The sequence below is a fragment of the Microcaecilia unicolor genome, chromosome 1 (genome assembly GCF_901765095.1).
Source record: "Microcaecilia unicolor chromosome 1, aMicUni1.1, whole genome shotgun sequence".
NCBI classification, from domain to species: Eukaryota; Metazoa; Chordata; class Amphibia; order Gymnophiona; family Siphonopidae; genus Microcaecilia; species Microcaecilia unicolor.
Genome location: NC_044031.1, coordinates 769,023,319 through 769,039,150, shown reverse-complemented (window position 1 = coordinate 769,039,150; position 15,832 = coordinate 769,023,319). Strand labels below are relative to the sequence as shown.

Sequence of the window (15,832 nt, the reverse complement as noted above, 5' to 3'; positions counted from 1 at the left end):
GCCATTTCGACTTCCAGTCTTCCAATTTCCTAAGGTCTTCCTGCAATATTTCACAGTCCGCATGTGTTTTAACAACCTTGAATAGTTTTGTATTATCTGCAAATTTGATCCTGTTCACCTGCGACACAATGCAACCAAAGACCGTAATGAACATTACCTGACTCTTCTTCCCCCTTTTCCTCTCTACGTTCACTCAACTGTACCTACCATACATGTACCTCATGCTACTACAATATCACTTTGTATTCATTCATACCATGTATTTGTTCAGACCGTAATCGGTAACGCCGTTAATGGTTATATGTAAGCCACATTGAGCCTGCAAAAGGTGGGAAAATGTGGGATACAAATGTAACAAATAATAATAATAATATCATTTATAAATATGTTAAATAGTACCGGTCCCAGTACAGATCCCTGTAGCACTCCACTGTTCACTCTTCTCCATTGAGAGAAATGACCATTTAACCCTACCCTCTGTTTTCTGTCCAATAACCAATTCTTAATCCACACCAGAACCTTGCCTCCTATCTCATGACACTTTAATTTTCTCAGGAGTCTCTCATGAGGAACTTTATCAAAAGCTTCTGAAAATCTAGATACACTACATCAACTAGTTCATCTTTGTCCACATGTTTATTTACGCCTTCAAAGAAATGATGTTCAACTCCCAATGCGTGGGATAAACAGAAAAGAATCTTTTCAGAAGGAATGGATCTATGAAATCTTAGTGGAGATTGGGTGGCAACGCCGATAATTGGGAAGCAAAACCAGTGCTGGGCAGACTTCTACAGTCTATGCCCTGATCATAGCTGAATAGATATGGATGGGCTGAACTTTTCCTTGACCAGGAATTTGTTCAGGGCCTTTAGGTCTAGGATGGGACACATCCCCCCTCCCCCCATCTTCTTTTGCACAAGGAAGTACCTGGAATAGAATCCCTTCCCCTGGTGGAACGGGCTTGACCGCGTGGGCCTTTAGAAGGGTAGAGAGTTCTTCTTCAAGTACTTGCTTGTGATGAGAACTGAAGCGATTTGCTTTCTGTGGGCAAACTGGCGGTCTCTTTCACCAATGCAAGGCGTATCTGTGACAGACTATTTGAAGGACCCATCAGTCGGAGATTACAAGGGGCCACCTTTCTTGAAAAAACTTCAGCCTCCCCCTGACTGACAAGTCATTTGGGATGGTCACTTTTACAGCGACTATGCTGTCTGAGTCTTAGGCCGATGCTGTTGATGAGAATGAGTGCGCTGGGGTTGAGGCTGGTGAGAAGTGGTGTACCTACACCTCTGCTAGCTGTAAATATTCCTCTTAAACTTAACCTCCGGATATCTGTTCATTGGCTTCTGCCTGACTGTGCCACTCTGTCACTTCAGCTTCAACTGTCTGGCCAGGGATTGAACCCTTGTGATCCCCAGTGGGTCTCACACTGTTCAAACACGACAAATACTGATTTCCTTGTCCCATAGACCAGATCAGAGGTGGGCAGTCCTCGAGGGCTACTACCTAGTTGGATTTTCAGGATTTCCCCAATGAACATACATGAGATCTACTTGCATATAATGGAGGCAGTGCAAGCAAATAGATCTCGTGCAACTTGAAACTCAACTGGGTTGCGGCCCTCGAGGACCTGGGTTGTCCACTCCTGGACTATGCCCATTGGGTTCATTTTAAAGGCATACAAACTGAAAAATGCCTTCATTCATCACATTGTAACATTTCTCCCAAAACAAATACAGATCCTTTTTCTCCCTTTAAAGAAGTCTGACTTGTCAACTTTTGATATGATTGCCAAACACACGCTGCCACCCAGACACCCATCCGTGCACATATGCTTCTGGGGAGGATCTGTTGAGTCATGCTGCTGAGATAAGGAGAAGATGTTGCCAGAGAAAGAGGGCAACATTGAGGCTGGGGTGGGGAATGACTGAATCCAAGCAAGCAGCTAGGGGGAAGGCAGTGAGACTGATTGAGGCTTAGTTAGATTGAATAAGTGAAAGGAGAAAGGAGGTGAGGAGAAGATAAAGAACTATGGCTTGAGTAGATATGCAATGTAGAGAATGCCTTATACTTCAGGGAATATACTTTGCATGCTTGAGAGGAAATAAACTGCTTGTATGTTACACTGTCATGTTTCCATGTCTCTGTTGATGGGCTTTATTAAAGCAAGCTTCAAGAATGCCCAATAGAGTGGCTAAATGTCATATGTCTCATGTTGCAGGGAAGGAAGACATACTTGTGAAGCAGGGCCATGGGGTTGGCACAATTATGCAGCAGGTAATTCATATGTAGTGCGAATCACAAGCCGTTTACTAGGAGAACAGGGTGGTGATATTTCAGTTGATGTTTAGTGATCATAAACAGTACTATAATCTAAAATGTTGAGTGACTTTGGGGCTCATTTTTAATGCACTTACTTAGGTTACTCTCAGGCTTATTTTCAAAGCACTTTGGGAGGCTAAGTTCCATAGGTTTCTATGGAACTTTGGGAGGCTAAGTGCTTTGAAAATATGCCTCTCAGTAACTTTGTGCTTTGAAAATATGCCTCTATGTGTGAGTAGAGCCCCCTAAAGTTGACAGAGAACATTTTTGTTTAATTTTGGGTCTAGAATAAACTTTGTTGTATATGGCACTAGTGGGATGCTGCCCTGTGCTGTAGCACTGATTGGGGTATACCATCCAATCAGCTAACCTGTACCCAGAAAGTTGACTTAAGTGCATGGAAGAGACCAGAAATGCAGCTGAGGGTTCATAATCAGCCTGTCAATTAACAGACTATAGAGTCTTCAACTCTGAAATAAAATCCTTAGACATGTAGAATTTTTTCTGTTTCAGTACTCAATTTAATAGATGATGCCCTTGTAACCAACAGCAACTTCATAACTTTAATATAGCACATAAATGGAAGAGAAGTGTACCACTTATTGGAGCACATTTCATTAATCTCTCTAGCAGTGATTAACTAAGGAAGGATATTCACAAGAGTGGTGATAGACTGACTGAAACAGGGAGGATGATAAACAGAGCTAGGGGCGCTGTAGGCCAAGGCAGCTTGGCAGACTGAATGGGCTATCCCATACATTGCCACAGCATCCAGGGAGCATCGCTCCTCTTCCCCTACAGTGGTGCCAACTATGGCATACCCCATTTCCCCAGTATTGCCCACTATTCTGAGGTAATTTAGCAGATATTGGAACTTATGGGACTAGTTTTGCCGGACACATTTAACTGTGCTGTAGGAACTGATCCTTTTGAAGCATTTTAGGTCTCTAAAGGGAAATGTGCATTAATGTTTTCTTCTTTTTCTTCAGCACAAACAGATGTCATCATTGTCATCCCATCTCCAGCCTCGATCTATGTTGAGACCACTGGAGTTGACGGGACTTGGCCAGGCAATTCCTGGGGACATGGATGTGCTGAGGAAGGAATTGGACACATTGCGCAGATACTATGAGGGGGCAAAGAAAGAGGCGACCAAACTCCAGCAGGAACTGGCCCATAAAACAGCCAAGTATGAGGCACTGACTGTAGAGTGTGAGCAAACCCAGGTAGCAGCAGACAAGCAGATCAGAGAGCTGGAGAATGCACTCAAGGATGTCCAGAAACGTATGTTTGATTCAGAGGGAAAAGTGAAGCAGATGCAGAGTCAGTTCCTGGCACTGAAGGATCACCTGAGCCAGGAAGCACTGTCAGGGACTGGTAAATTGGTAGAGGAGCTGAAGGAGCAGCTCTCTGACATGAAAAACAAGTATGAGGGGGCCTCATCTGAGGTAGGCCGATTACGCAACCAGCTGAGGCAGCAGGAACTGCTAGCAGAAGAGCTTCGCAGGGAGGAGGTGCGGCTTAGCCAAGAAAATCGCAGACTGCATGAGGAGAACAGGACATCTGAAAGTGAGAGGGAGCAAGCAACATACAGGCTGCAGGAGCTGCAAGGGCAACTGAAGGACATGGCCTCACAGCTCGCTTTGTGCGTCCCAGCTGATCGCTTTGGAAACATGAAGAGTTTGTTGACAAATGAAGTGAATGAAAAAGCCAGGCAGGTAGCAGCAATAGAAAGGGAATTGGCAGAGCAGCAACGGGAGGCCAAAGAGCTCAAGGACCAGATTTCCCAGCTGGCCACACAGGTCCAGAGCTCTCGGGCAGAAGCAAAGGATGTGCGAGCAACCAGTGAGCAGCTGCAACAGGAGTTAGCAACTGCTGTGCCACTGTGGCAGCATTCTGAGCTGAGAGAGTCATATAAGATCACCATTGCTGGCCTGGAAGCACAACTGGCAGACTCTGTTTCGAAACAGGAAAACAGCTGGCTGGAAGTGGAGCAGCTCCTACAGAACATAGACCACCTGCAGACAACCTACATCCCACCAGAGAGACATGAGAAGGAAACTACTGCTCTGAAATGTAGACTGACAGAGTTGCAGGGGCAGCTAGATGAGCTCATACGTAGTCACAGGGACGTGCAAACGAAGGCCCAGGAGCTGGAGGTCATCAATGCCGAACTTCAGGCCCGTGTTCAGGAAGCAGCCGTCAGTGAGGATAGTGCCCGAGAGAGAGAAGGGGCAGTCCGGCAGGAATGTACACAACTGACTGAAGCATATGCAGTACTTACACAGCAGCATGCGGATGTGCAGTGCAAGATCAGCACAGAGTTCATCAGTGTGCATGAGCACAGGGAGAAAATGACAGCACTGGAAAGAGCTATGCAGGTGCTGCAGGAGCAGTTGACACAGGCACAAGCTACACATGAGTGTGATCAAGGGGAGATTGTAACTTTGCGTGCTGCCACCAGAGCACAGAATGAAGAGCTAGACACCATAAAGGAGTGCATTCGTCTCAAGTACATCCCTGTAGCCAATGCTGAAGAGCAAGAACAACGCCTGCAAGCCACAGTGAACAAGCTCAGGCAGCAGCTGTTGGAGCAGGAGGAAAGCTGCAGGGCAGGTCAGAAGGCAGTGAAGGAGAAGGAGTTGGAGAATGAGAAGCTGCAGACTGAAATGTTGGCCCTCCAGGAGCAGGAGCAGGTACTCCTGCACCGGGTACAGGAACTAAGCAATACCCTGCAGCAGTTGCGAGAAGAACAAGGAGCACAGGTGGAGCAAGTGTCCAAAGAAGAGTCTAATGCTATGAAGCAGACACTGACAAGTACCATCAAGGATCTGCAAGAAGAGCTGAGGTTGACAGAAGCAGACCATGACCAGAAGCTAAAAGCACTGAGGCAGCAAGAGCAGCAGAAGAGCTGTGAATACATACAGGTAAAGGAGGCTCTGGAGAGAGAGATCACTGCATCCCAGAGACAACTGGAGGAAAAAATGAATGTTTTGCGGGCTAAAGACATGGAGATCTCTAAACTTCAGGCTGAGATTCAGAATATCAAAGTAGCAGTGGAGGAACTGCAGGGAAGGCAGGTCACTGACTTGTCAGAGCATGAGGCTGTAAGAGCTAAATTAGAAGCCCAGGCATTCAGCAGAGAGCAGAGTTTCACCCTTCTGCAAGAGAAGTACCAGCATGCATGTGAGGAAGTGACCAAGGCTACGAGAAAAGAACAGGAAGACATGGAGGCCAGGGAGGCACTTCAGACCAGGAGTACCTGCATTGAGCAGGAAATTGGGGAATTAACAGAGAGGTATGACCAGTCGCTTGCCACAATCAGTGACCTGCAGAACAGCATCCAGGACTCAGGCAAACAGCTAGAAACGAAGGATAACAAGGTAAGCAACAAGATATACACAGGCATATGAATAACTAATCTCTTATTTCAGCAACCTTTCCTTAATGAAACTGATGTTATTGTTCCATGATATCCTTTCAAATTGTTAAAAATTAAAGAAAAGCCTGGGATGGCAAGAAACTATTCTCTGAGGACAGGTAGACGTCATATCGAAAATGCCCCTCCACATACCCTAAGTCCGATTTTCAAAAAAGAAAAATTATAATCTTTTTTTGAAAATACTGTTCTGAACAACGTTTTGTGATTGGACGTTTTGTTTTTTGGTCCATTTTCAGAAAAAAAAAAATGTCCAAATGCAAAACGCACAAAATCAAGCCATTGGGATGTAGGAGGAGCCAGCATTTTTAGTAGACTGGTCCCCCTGACATCCCAGGACAGCAATAGGACACCCTAGGGGGCACTGCAGTGCACTTCATAAACTGCTCCCAGGTACACATCTCACCATTGCTCCCTTACCTTGTGTGCTGAGCCCTCCAAAACCCTCCTCCATTGAGAAAAATGTCCATTTAACCCTACCCTCTGTTTTCCTTATCCACAGAAGGACATTGTCTCTTATCTGACTTAATTTTTTCAGGAGTCTCTCATTAATAAATATTAATACTCTTTATTAAATCAAATATTAAAAATATATATCTACAGTAAGTACACCTGGGACTCAAACTAACAATAACCAACTATACACTTAAGTATCAAATTTTATTTTTATAAATATCACTATTTAAATTCCTTACAAACTTAGAGAACATAAGTATTGCCATACTGGGACAGACCGAAGGTCCATCAAGCCCAGCATCCTGTTTCCAGCGGTGGCCAATCCAGATTACAAGAACCTAGCAAGATCCCGAAAATGTTCAATACATTTTATGTTGCTTATCCCAGAAATAAGCAGTTGAATAATAATAATGGCTTATGAACTTGTCTTTTAGGAAGCTATCCAAACCTTTTTTTTAAACCCGCTAAGCCAACTGCTTTCACTACATTATCTGGCAAAGAATTTCAGAGTTTTACACATTGACTGAAGAAATATTTTCTCTGATTCGTTTTAAATTTACTACTTTGTAGCTTCATTGCATGCCCCCTAGTCCTAGTATTTTTTGAAAGAGTAAACAAGTGATTCACGTCTACCTGTTCCACTCCACTCCACTCATTATTTTATAGACCTCTATCATATCTCCCCTCAGCCGTCTTTTTTCCAAGCTGAAGAGCCCTAGCCGTTTTAGCCTTTCTTCATAGGGAAGTCATCCCAGCCCCTTTATTATTTTTGTCATCCTTCTCTGTACTTTTTCTAATTCCACTATATCTTAATTGAAATGCGGTGACCAGAATTGCACACAATATTCGAGGTGCAGTTGCACCATGGAGTGATACAAAGGCATTATAACATCCTCATTTTTGCTTTTCATTCCTTTCCTAATACATAGTAAATTAGTAGGTGATGGCAGAAAAAGACCAGTACGGTCCATCCAGTCTGCCCAACAAGATAAACTTGAGAATACTGACCATTTAACCCTACTGTTTTCTATCTTTTAACCAGTTTTTAATCCACAGTAGAACACTACCTCCATGACTCCAATTTCCTCTGGCGTCTTTCATGAGGTACTTTGTCAAACGCATTTTAAAGATTACCCCTGGAACCTTTTTTAAAAATTGACATTACATTGGCCACCCTCCAATCTTCCAGTGCCACGCTTGATTTTAAAGATAAATGACATTTATTTATTTATTACATTTGTACCCCGTGCTTTCCCACATAGAGCAGGCTCAATGCGGCTTACATAGTAAAAAAAAAAAAAAAAAAAAAGCATTACAAAGAACATGTAAGAGGAATATTATAAACTGTGATAAACACAGTGGCAACAATGCCCAAGAATATATGAATTGGAATAGGGAAGGTATACAAGGATAGGATAGGAAAGGTAAAATTGAAGGAGATTGGGAGGGATATGGTAAAAAGGATGGAGAGTAAAAGATTGGAGATTGAGTATAAGGGGATTTGAAAATAAGGTGAGAGGTATAATTAGTGTCATTGTCAGAGCAGGAGTATTGTAGGTGGGCTGGTAGAATTAAGTTGGTCCATTAGGGTAAGCTTGCTTGAAAAAAATGGGACTTTAACATTTTCCTGAATGGTAAATAGTTGTTAATTGCTCGGATGGGTCTTGGTAGAGCATTCCACAGTTGACTACCCAAAAAGGAGAAACTTGATGCATAGTAGGTTTTGTATTTGATACCTTTGCAATTGGGAAGGTGTAAATTGAGATATGTTCGTGATGACATTGATCTGTTTCTGATAGGAAGGTCTATCAAGTTGTTCATATAGTTAGGGGATTCTCCTGATATGATCTTATGGATCATTGTATGGACCTTGAAGTATATTCTCTCTTTGATGGGGAGCCAGTGAAGCTTCTCTCGGAGGGGTAATGCGCTTTCAAATCTTGACTTGCCAAAGATAAGTCTGGCTGCTGTTTTCTGGGCAGTCTGAAGACTTTTCAGGACTTGGGTTTTACACCTAGGAAAACACTGTTGCAGTAATCGACATGGGTAATGACTGTGGATTGAACCAGGTTCCGGAAAGTGTTCAAGGGAAGATAAGATTTTACTCGCTTCAGAATCCACATCATATTGAACATTTTTTTCGTGGTGAGCTTAACATGGTTATCGAAGGATGGGGAGAGTTACATCTGGAGTATTGAGAGTAGCTGGGAGAAGTGGGGAGTATTGAGATGAAAGGACTAGGCATTGAGTTTTTTCTTTATTTAATTTCATCTTGAAGGCATTAGCCCAGGAGGTTATGGTGGACATGCCAGTATTGATTTTATCGGAAATTTCAGATAAATTTGATTTAAAGGGAATAAATATGGTGACATCATCAGCATATATAAAGGGATTAAGGCCATGTTTGGCTAATAACCTGGCCAAGGGGATCATGAGGTTGAAGAGTATCGGGGAAAGAGGAGATCCCTGTGGCACCCCGCATTCTGACGACCATGTGGATGATATATTTGTGGTTCCTTTAACTTGATTAGACCTAGTGGTGATGAAGTCTTTTAACCAATTGATAATATTGCCGCCAATTCCAAGTTTGTCCAAAAGCTTGGCAAGAATGTTATGATCAACTATGTCAAAAGCGCTTGATAGATCAAATTGCAAAAGGTGGATATTGTTTCCAGTTGCGATTTCTTGTTTGAATTTGGTTATTATGGTAAGGAGGACCGTTTCAGTACTGTGGGCAGAGTGGAAGCCCGACTGTGACTCATGAAGGATGGAAAATTTTTGAATATATTAATTGAGTTGTGAGGTCACTCTGTTCTCCATCAATTTAGTAATTAGAGGGATGGAGGCAATTGGACGGTAGTTGGTAACGTCGTTTGCTGGTTTCTTTGGATTTTTTGGTATAGGTGTTAATAAAATATTACCATGTTTAGTGGGGAAAGAACCTCGTTGAAGCAGGAAGTTTATGTGAGTGGTGAGATCCAAGATAAAGCATGTTGGAGTGCCTTTCAAGAGGTAATTTGGACATGGGTCAAGATGGCATTGTGATTTGGAGAGTATAGAGATGGTTTTAGTGACTTCCTTGGTGGTCAGGAGGGTAAAATTAGTCCAGGATCAGTCTACTGGTATTTCATCTAATCCAGGATCTAGTTCGTCAAGAAATGTGTCCGCAGTATGAGTGTCTTAAGGAATTGACTTGCGAAGATTATTGATTTTGTCACTGGAGTATTTCGCTAACTGGTCAACCGAAGGACAATTTGAAGGTGAGGTTGTCACTGGGTCTGTGTTTAAAAGATTTTTTATAAGTTGAAATAGTTTTTTAATATCAGTGCCAAACATAGTAATTTTTTTGTGTGTAATAGTCTCTTTTGGCACGTTTAATAGCATATTTATAGTTTCTTTGTGATTGCTTCCATGTATTAAAGGTAAGGTTATTTTTAGATTTGCTTCATGCTTTTTCAAGTTTCCTGGTTTGAGATTTTAGGTCTTTCAGTGAGTCGTTGAACCATGGTGATGAGTTACGTTTACGTGAAGTTCTGGAGCGTAGTGGTGCAATTTCGTCTAGAACCATTTTGCATCTATTATCCCAGATAGTAAGGAAGAGATCAGAGTTTGGTGTAGACCAGTTATTTGCATAGATGTGTTTCCAGAAGCTATCGTTGTCAGTTCGTCCTCTGGTGAGGAATGTTGTAGGGTTATGTGGTTTAGACTGACCCTTTTTGTGCCATTGAATGGTGAGGGATGCTTTGTAGTGATCAGACCAAGGAGTGGGAGACCAATCAGTATCAGATATAATGAAATTATGATCGGCGGGAAATTTATAAGAGATAATATCAAGAGAGTGACCCTTGATGTGAGTGGGTTGAGGTGGAGGTAGGATGAGGTCACATAGAGAAGATCCGTGCATTCTCGGGTATGGACAGACTTGGAGTCCTCTAGATGTAAGTTTAGATCGCCTAAAATAATTACATTGGGGTTATTAATGCATGAGTTAGTAATAAAGTCCATGAAGGTAGAATGGTTGTGGTTCCAGTTGCATGGGGGTCTGTAAAATAAAATATAGGTCAGGTGATCGCATAGCGAAGGGCTGTCTAGTTTGATTGAAGCGATTTCCAACTGTGGGGTAATGCTTTCAGATATGGTTTCAGCGGAAAAGTCAGATCTAAAGATTAATGCTATTCCTCCTCCAATTTTCTCTTTTCTAGGCCAATGTAAGATTTTGTAGCTAGGAGGGCAAATATCCAGTATGATTGGGTCTTTAGAGTCACTGATCCAGGTTTTTGTGATGAAAAGCAAGTCAAGATTGTCAGATTTATGAGATGACGAAGTAATATTTATAATTTGTCTTATTTGTGCATTGGTTTTAATTGGTATTATGGTGTTTGTTAGACTATCTCCTTCCAATGATAGTTGGTGAGGTTGAGATGGATTTCTATGGTTATGAAGATTTCGTGAGGATGTAATTAGTTTAGTTGGTCTTTTGTGGTGATGAAGAACTGGTATGAAGCTAAGGTCAGGTGGGAGGGCTTTGGAGGTTGCAAGGATAAGAACAAGTGAAAGAATGGTAAAAAGAATATTTAGGAAATTCATTTTGATGAAGAGAGAGTATTCAACAGAGTTAGGGAATACAAATGATAATTAGCAGGACTGTCTAGAGATAGAAACAGCTAATTAGCAAATTCACAACAGTATGAGGATTACAGTGAATAATTAGCATTCACAATGATATGGGAGTACAATGGATAAATTAACAGAACTAAATAGTAATCAGCAATTAGCTAAATTCACAGTGGGTAATTAGTATTCACAGTAATATAGTATTATTAATTAGCATTCACAATGATATGGGAGTACAATGGATAAATTAACAGAACTAAATAGTAATCAGCAATTAGCTAAATTCACAGTGGGTAATTAGTATTCACAGTAATATAGTATTATTAATTAGCATTCACAGTGGTATGGAGTTCAGTAGAAATTTAGCAGGACCAAATAGATAATCAGCTAATTAGTTGAATTCACAACAGTAAAAGGAATACAGTGGGTAGTTAGTATTCACAGTAGTATAAGGAATACAATGGATAATTAGCAGGACTGGCTAGCTAAATTAACAGGAGTATTAAGGAATAAGTAGATAGTAAAATAGCTAAATTATGGTATAATTAAGGGTAATTAGCTATACTAGTTAAATTTAAGAACAGGTTGAACAGGACCTTGTGGTGAATAGTTAGATGGGCGGATAGTGTCTTGGTTGGATCTGTACAGCTGAAGATTGGGGGTCAAATGCGGGCCCTAGTCAGGGCCTAATGGTGATAGCAGATGTGTTAGATTACTAACAATAGTTCTGCAAGTTCGTTTTTCAATTCTATCAGTGCTCTAGGATTAATACCATCTGTTCCAGGCGATATGCTACTCTTCAATTTGTGCCATTACATCCTCTGGGTTTATAGAGATTTCATTCAGTTTCATCAGCTTTAAATACCATTTCTGGCACTGGTATCTCTCCCAAATCTTCCTCGGTAAAGACTGAAGAAAATAATTAATTTAATCTTTCTGTGTCCATCATAACAATGTCTTTATCCACATGGCAATAATCCAAATGGAGTTCTAATGGTATATTAGTTCCACTGTGGATTAGTGTGCTAGTACTTAGCTGTCCAATCAGTGGGCTCTAGTTTGATTCCAAAGATGAATAAGTCTCAACCGTAGAATAGTTTCCAATCATTTCTCCTTGTGAGTTTTAAAAGAAACTGTTTTATAATTGCAGTCTCTCATCTCGACATGCACGCATGTTGCGCCAAAATTGGTGTCCTCAGCTAAAATTCACTACAATAAATCAGCAAAATAAGAAAGAAAAGAGACTTTAACCATTAGCCAAAATAGATGAGTTTCAGGACAGAAAAGTAATTTTTTTCTCAACCTGATAAGAGAAAAATAATTACTGATATATATTCTTGTCTGTAGACTGGAAAAGAAAACAATTGGCACTAAAACTTGTCTTGGAAAAGTTTACCTTTTTTCTTCGGGCCTCTTAACTACATATAAGCAGCACAAATGAAATTAAGTAGTTCTCTCGTAAGGTCTGGAAAGGCTGAGAGCTGCAAGCGTATCTCTTGTAACCCAGAGAGAATTTCTGCTGTTTTACAGACCAAAGATATTTAACCATATGTTTACCAATTCCTCAATTCCCTCCTCTTGTCATAATATCCCCTAGGAATCATTTTTGATAACATCCATCATGGAGGGCCTTTATTTCTTCTTAGTATTTTCTTCCATGCATTTCACATTTCTTGGGCTAACTTGTTAGAAATCATACTAGAGTGAATATGTAAAGACTTAAACAAATCCTACAACCAAAGTACTTATTACTACTTCTAATTTTAAAACTTACCTCTAAATCCAAACGCTATTAAATAAGCTATGATCAGTCTTATAAAATTCTCTAATTTTATTTTATATCAGATAGGACTCTGTCTGGAAAGTGAGCACAATGCCGATCTTCAACCAATGCGTGCACACACACTCCTTAAGTGACTGGCCAACACCAAGTCTCAATCTGCTGTAATGCAATAATGCTACAGCTTTCTTTTTTTCTGACAGCTTCTTCTATCCATTAAAGTTAGAGTTCAGGTTTTCTGAATTATAAGGGGCAAATGGTCTTCTTATGTCAACAGTCCTATCATTTCATAAGCTATTTCCATTCTATACTATGCTCAACATTTATACTCTGCTTATGTCAACATTGAATCAAAGCGGGTGACAAAGTAAACCCATTAAACAGACCAAGATGATGTCTTAAAACTGTCCAAACTACCAAGATTGCCACAGTATTCTGCAGGGGTTGTAACCTATTGTAAAATTTCTGATACAAGTCTACTTACAAATTTGCTATAAGATCATTTTCCAACTTAGTTGATTTCACCTGAAACTCCATTGTAGTGTAGCATTCAAAAATAAATCCTAAACCTCCAGGGAGACATTTCAGAATTAGCACATTCACCAATCCTGAATATCCAGTGAACTATTATTGGAGTTTAGCAACTTAATCTTTTGCAAAACTGTCTCTTATCTCAGAAACATCCTAATAACCTACACGTATTGCTATTTAGAAATTATACTACCCTTTCTAATGCCTGTCTGACATTGCTGCCTAGATGTTACACTGCCATCTGAAACTAAACATGACCAAGATGGAGCTTCTTATCTTTTCCCCTAAACCAACCTCTCCTCTTCCCCCATTCTCTCTCTCTGGATAACACTCTCATCCTCCCTGTCTCATCAGCTCGTAACCTTGAGGCCATTTTAGACTCCTTTCCTTCTCTGCACATATTCAACAGACTGCTAAAACCCGTCATTTCTTTCTCTATAATATCACCAAAATTCGTCCTTTCCTTTCCTTTCCGAGCACACTACCAGAACGCTTGTCCACACTCATATCACCTCATGCTTAGACTATTGCAACTTGCTTCTCACAGGTCTCCCACTAAGGCATCTCTCTCCCCTTCAGTCTGTTCAAAATTCTGCTGCATGATTTATATTCCGCCAGTGTCGCTATGATCAGATTTACCCTCTCCTCAAGTCACTTCACTGGCTCCCTATCCATTTCCGCATACAGTTCAAACTCCTCTTATTGACTTACAAGTGCATTCACTCTGCAGCTCCTCAGTACCTCTCCACTCTTATCTCTCCCAACACTCCTCCCTGGGAACTCCGTTCACTGGGTAAATCTCTCTTCCTTAGCGTCCCTCCGGACCGGACCAGGATTGGACTCTTGGGTTGTGCTTGCCTACCAGCAGGTGGAGACTGAGAAAAACTTGTGACTCTGGAGAGCCAATAAGAGCCCTGGTCATGTGACCCTAGCCTCAGTATTTTCTCAGTCTCCCAGCAGGTAGGAAGCGAGCCCATTAGTCTCTCTCTTTATCTTTCTCTTTTAGAGGTTAATAATAATAACAACATTGCTACCTCTTCTTCTGTGCCTAGGAATTCTCTGTTAGACGCTGGTCAGGTAGGGATTTCTTTTCCTTTCTTTCTTTTCAGCCTCTGGGGGTGTTAAACTCGGGGTGCCCCCGGGTCCCTCCCCCCTTCCTCCCCATCTCCCATACATAGCTGGGAAGGGCTACCCTTTGTTTAGAAAGGGGTACGCCTCTGGGAGATTGTAAGCTACTTAGTGTATAACCTTTAGATTGTAAGCTACCTACACCAACTACATAGTTTGTAACCTTTAGATTGTAAGCTCTCCTGAGCAGGTACTGTCCTTCCTCATGTTAAACTTGTACAGCGCTGCGTAACCCTGGCAGCGCTATAGAAATGCTAAGTAGTAGTAGAAAGTCCCACATTTTTAACCAGCAAGCTCAGTTGTTTATTAAAAAAAAAACCAGACTGCTATTTTATTTCTCTTCAGCACTGTTCTTTTCTAGCTCGGCTGTATTTTTTGGCCATTTTTAATAGGCAGCCATTTGTTACTCTAAAGGAATTAAAAGAAAACGAAATTAGGACAAGAAGCTTTTTCTTTCTCCAGACTTTTGCTGGCAGTCAGCTCTTTCTTAGCTCAGCTTTTAAAATGTATATATGTATATATAGATATCTATATATGTATATATAGATATATGGATATATATAGATATATGGATATATTTATATATTAATACTAGCGAATTATTCAGCGTCTGTGTCTTTTAAAGGGGCGATTTTTCTCTTCACAATTATTTTCCTCCATTTTCTTACGTATAGAAAAAAAAAAAGGCGCGAATCGCTTAGGCGCGGGCACGCTCTCCGACAATCTGTCGACAAAGCTCATGTTGAGATGTGCTGTTTATCAGCGTCGGAGGAGAGGCTAAAGTTTTTGCTAGGTAACGGGGGGTACCTGTTCCTCTTCCTCTACCAGTGTCACCGATTTCCTGCTTCGTCGCCTCCATGTTTTTCTTCTTCGATCCTCGTTCTTTTTTTACTTTTGGCGCGATAATGAAAACCTAAAAAATTATACAGCTAATCACAAAAGCTATCGTCACCTTCCTTTCAAATCTACCTCTTCAAAAAGTAATAAATATCACCAAAACTCTACAATTGAACACAAAAGCTACCACTACCTTTTCCACTACAAATCTGTCTCTTCAAAAACTCTATGAATAAACTATAGATGCACTATTGTAACTCCACCAAAATGTAAATTGTAAACCACTTTGAACCGAAACTTGTTTTTGGATAATAGTGGGATACAAGAATACATAAATAAATCAATACAGAGAAGGGTGACGAAAATGATAAAGGGGATGGGACGACTTCCCTATGAGGAAAGACTGAAGAGGCTAGGCATCTTGGAGAAAAGACAGCTGAGGGGAGATATGATAGAGGCCTATAAAATAATGAGTGGAGTGGAACGGGTAGAAGTGAATCGCTTGTTTACTGTTTCCAAAAATACTAGGACTAGAGGGTATGCAGTGAAGCTACAAAGTAGTACATTTAAAACAAATTGGAGAAAATATTTCTTCACTGAACATGTAATTAAACTCTGGTATTATTTGCCAGAGAATGTAGTGAAAGCAGTTAGCTTAGCAGGGTTTAAATAAGGTTTGTTTGGGTTCCTAAAAGAAAAGTCCATAAACCATTATTAAAATGGAC

At 40.9% G+C, this 15,832-nt stretch overlaps 1 protein-coding gene across 1 annotated transcript in view; it reads left to right on the top strand.

The window, feature by feature from the left end:
• UACA (uveal autoantigen with coiled-coil domains and ankyrin repeats) overlaps positions 1 to 15,832 on the top strand; it is a 146,925-nt gene that overhangs the window by 129,269 nt on the left and 1,824 nt on the right. Inside the window, 2 exon segments of the mRNA XM_030189816.1 lie at positions 2,222 to 2,277; positions 3,312 to 5,705. Of these exon segments, the coding sequence (XP_030045676.1) occupies positions 2,222 to 2,277; positions 3,312 to 5,705 (2,450 nt within the window).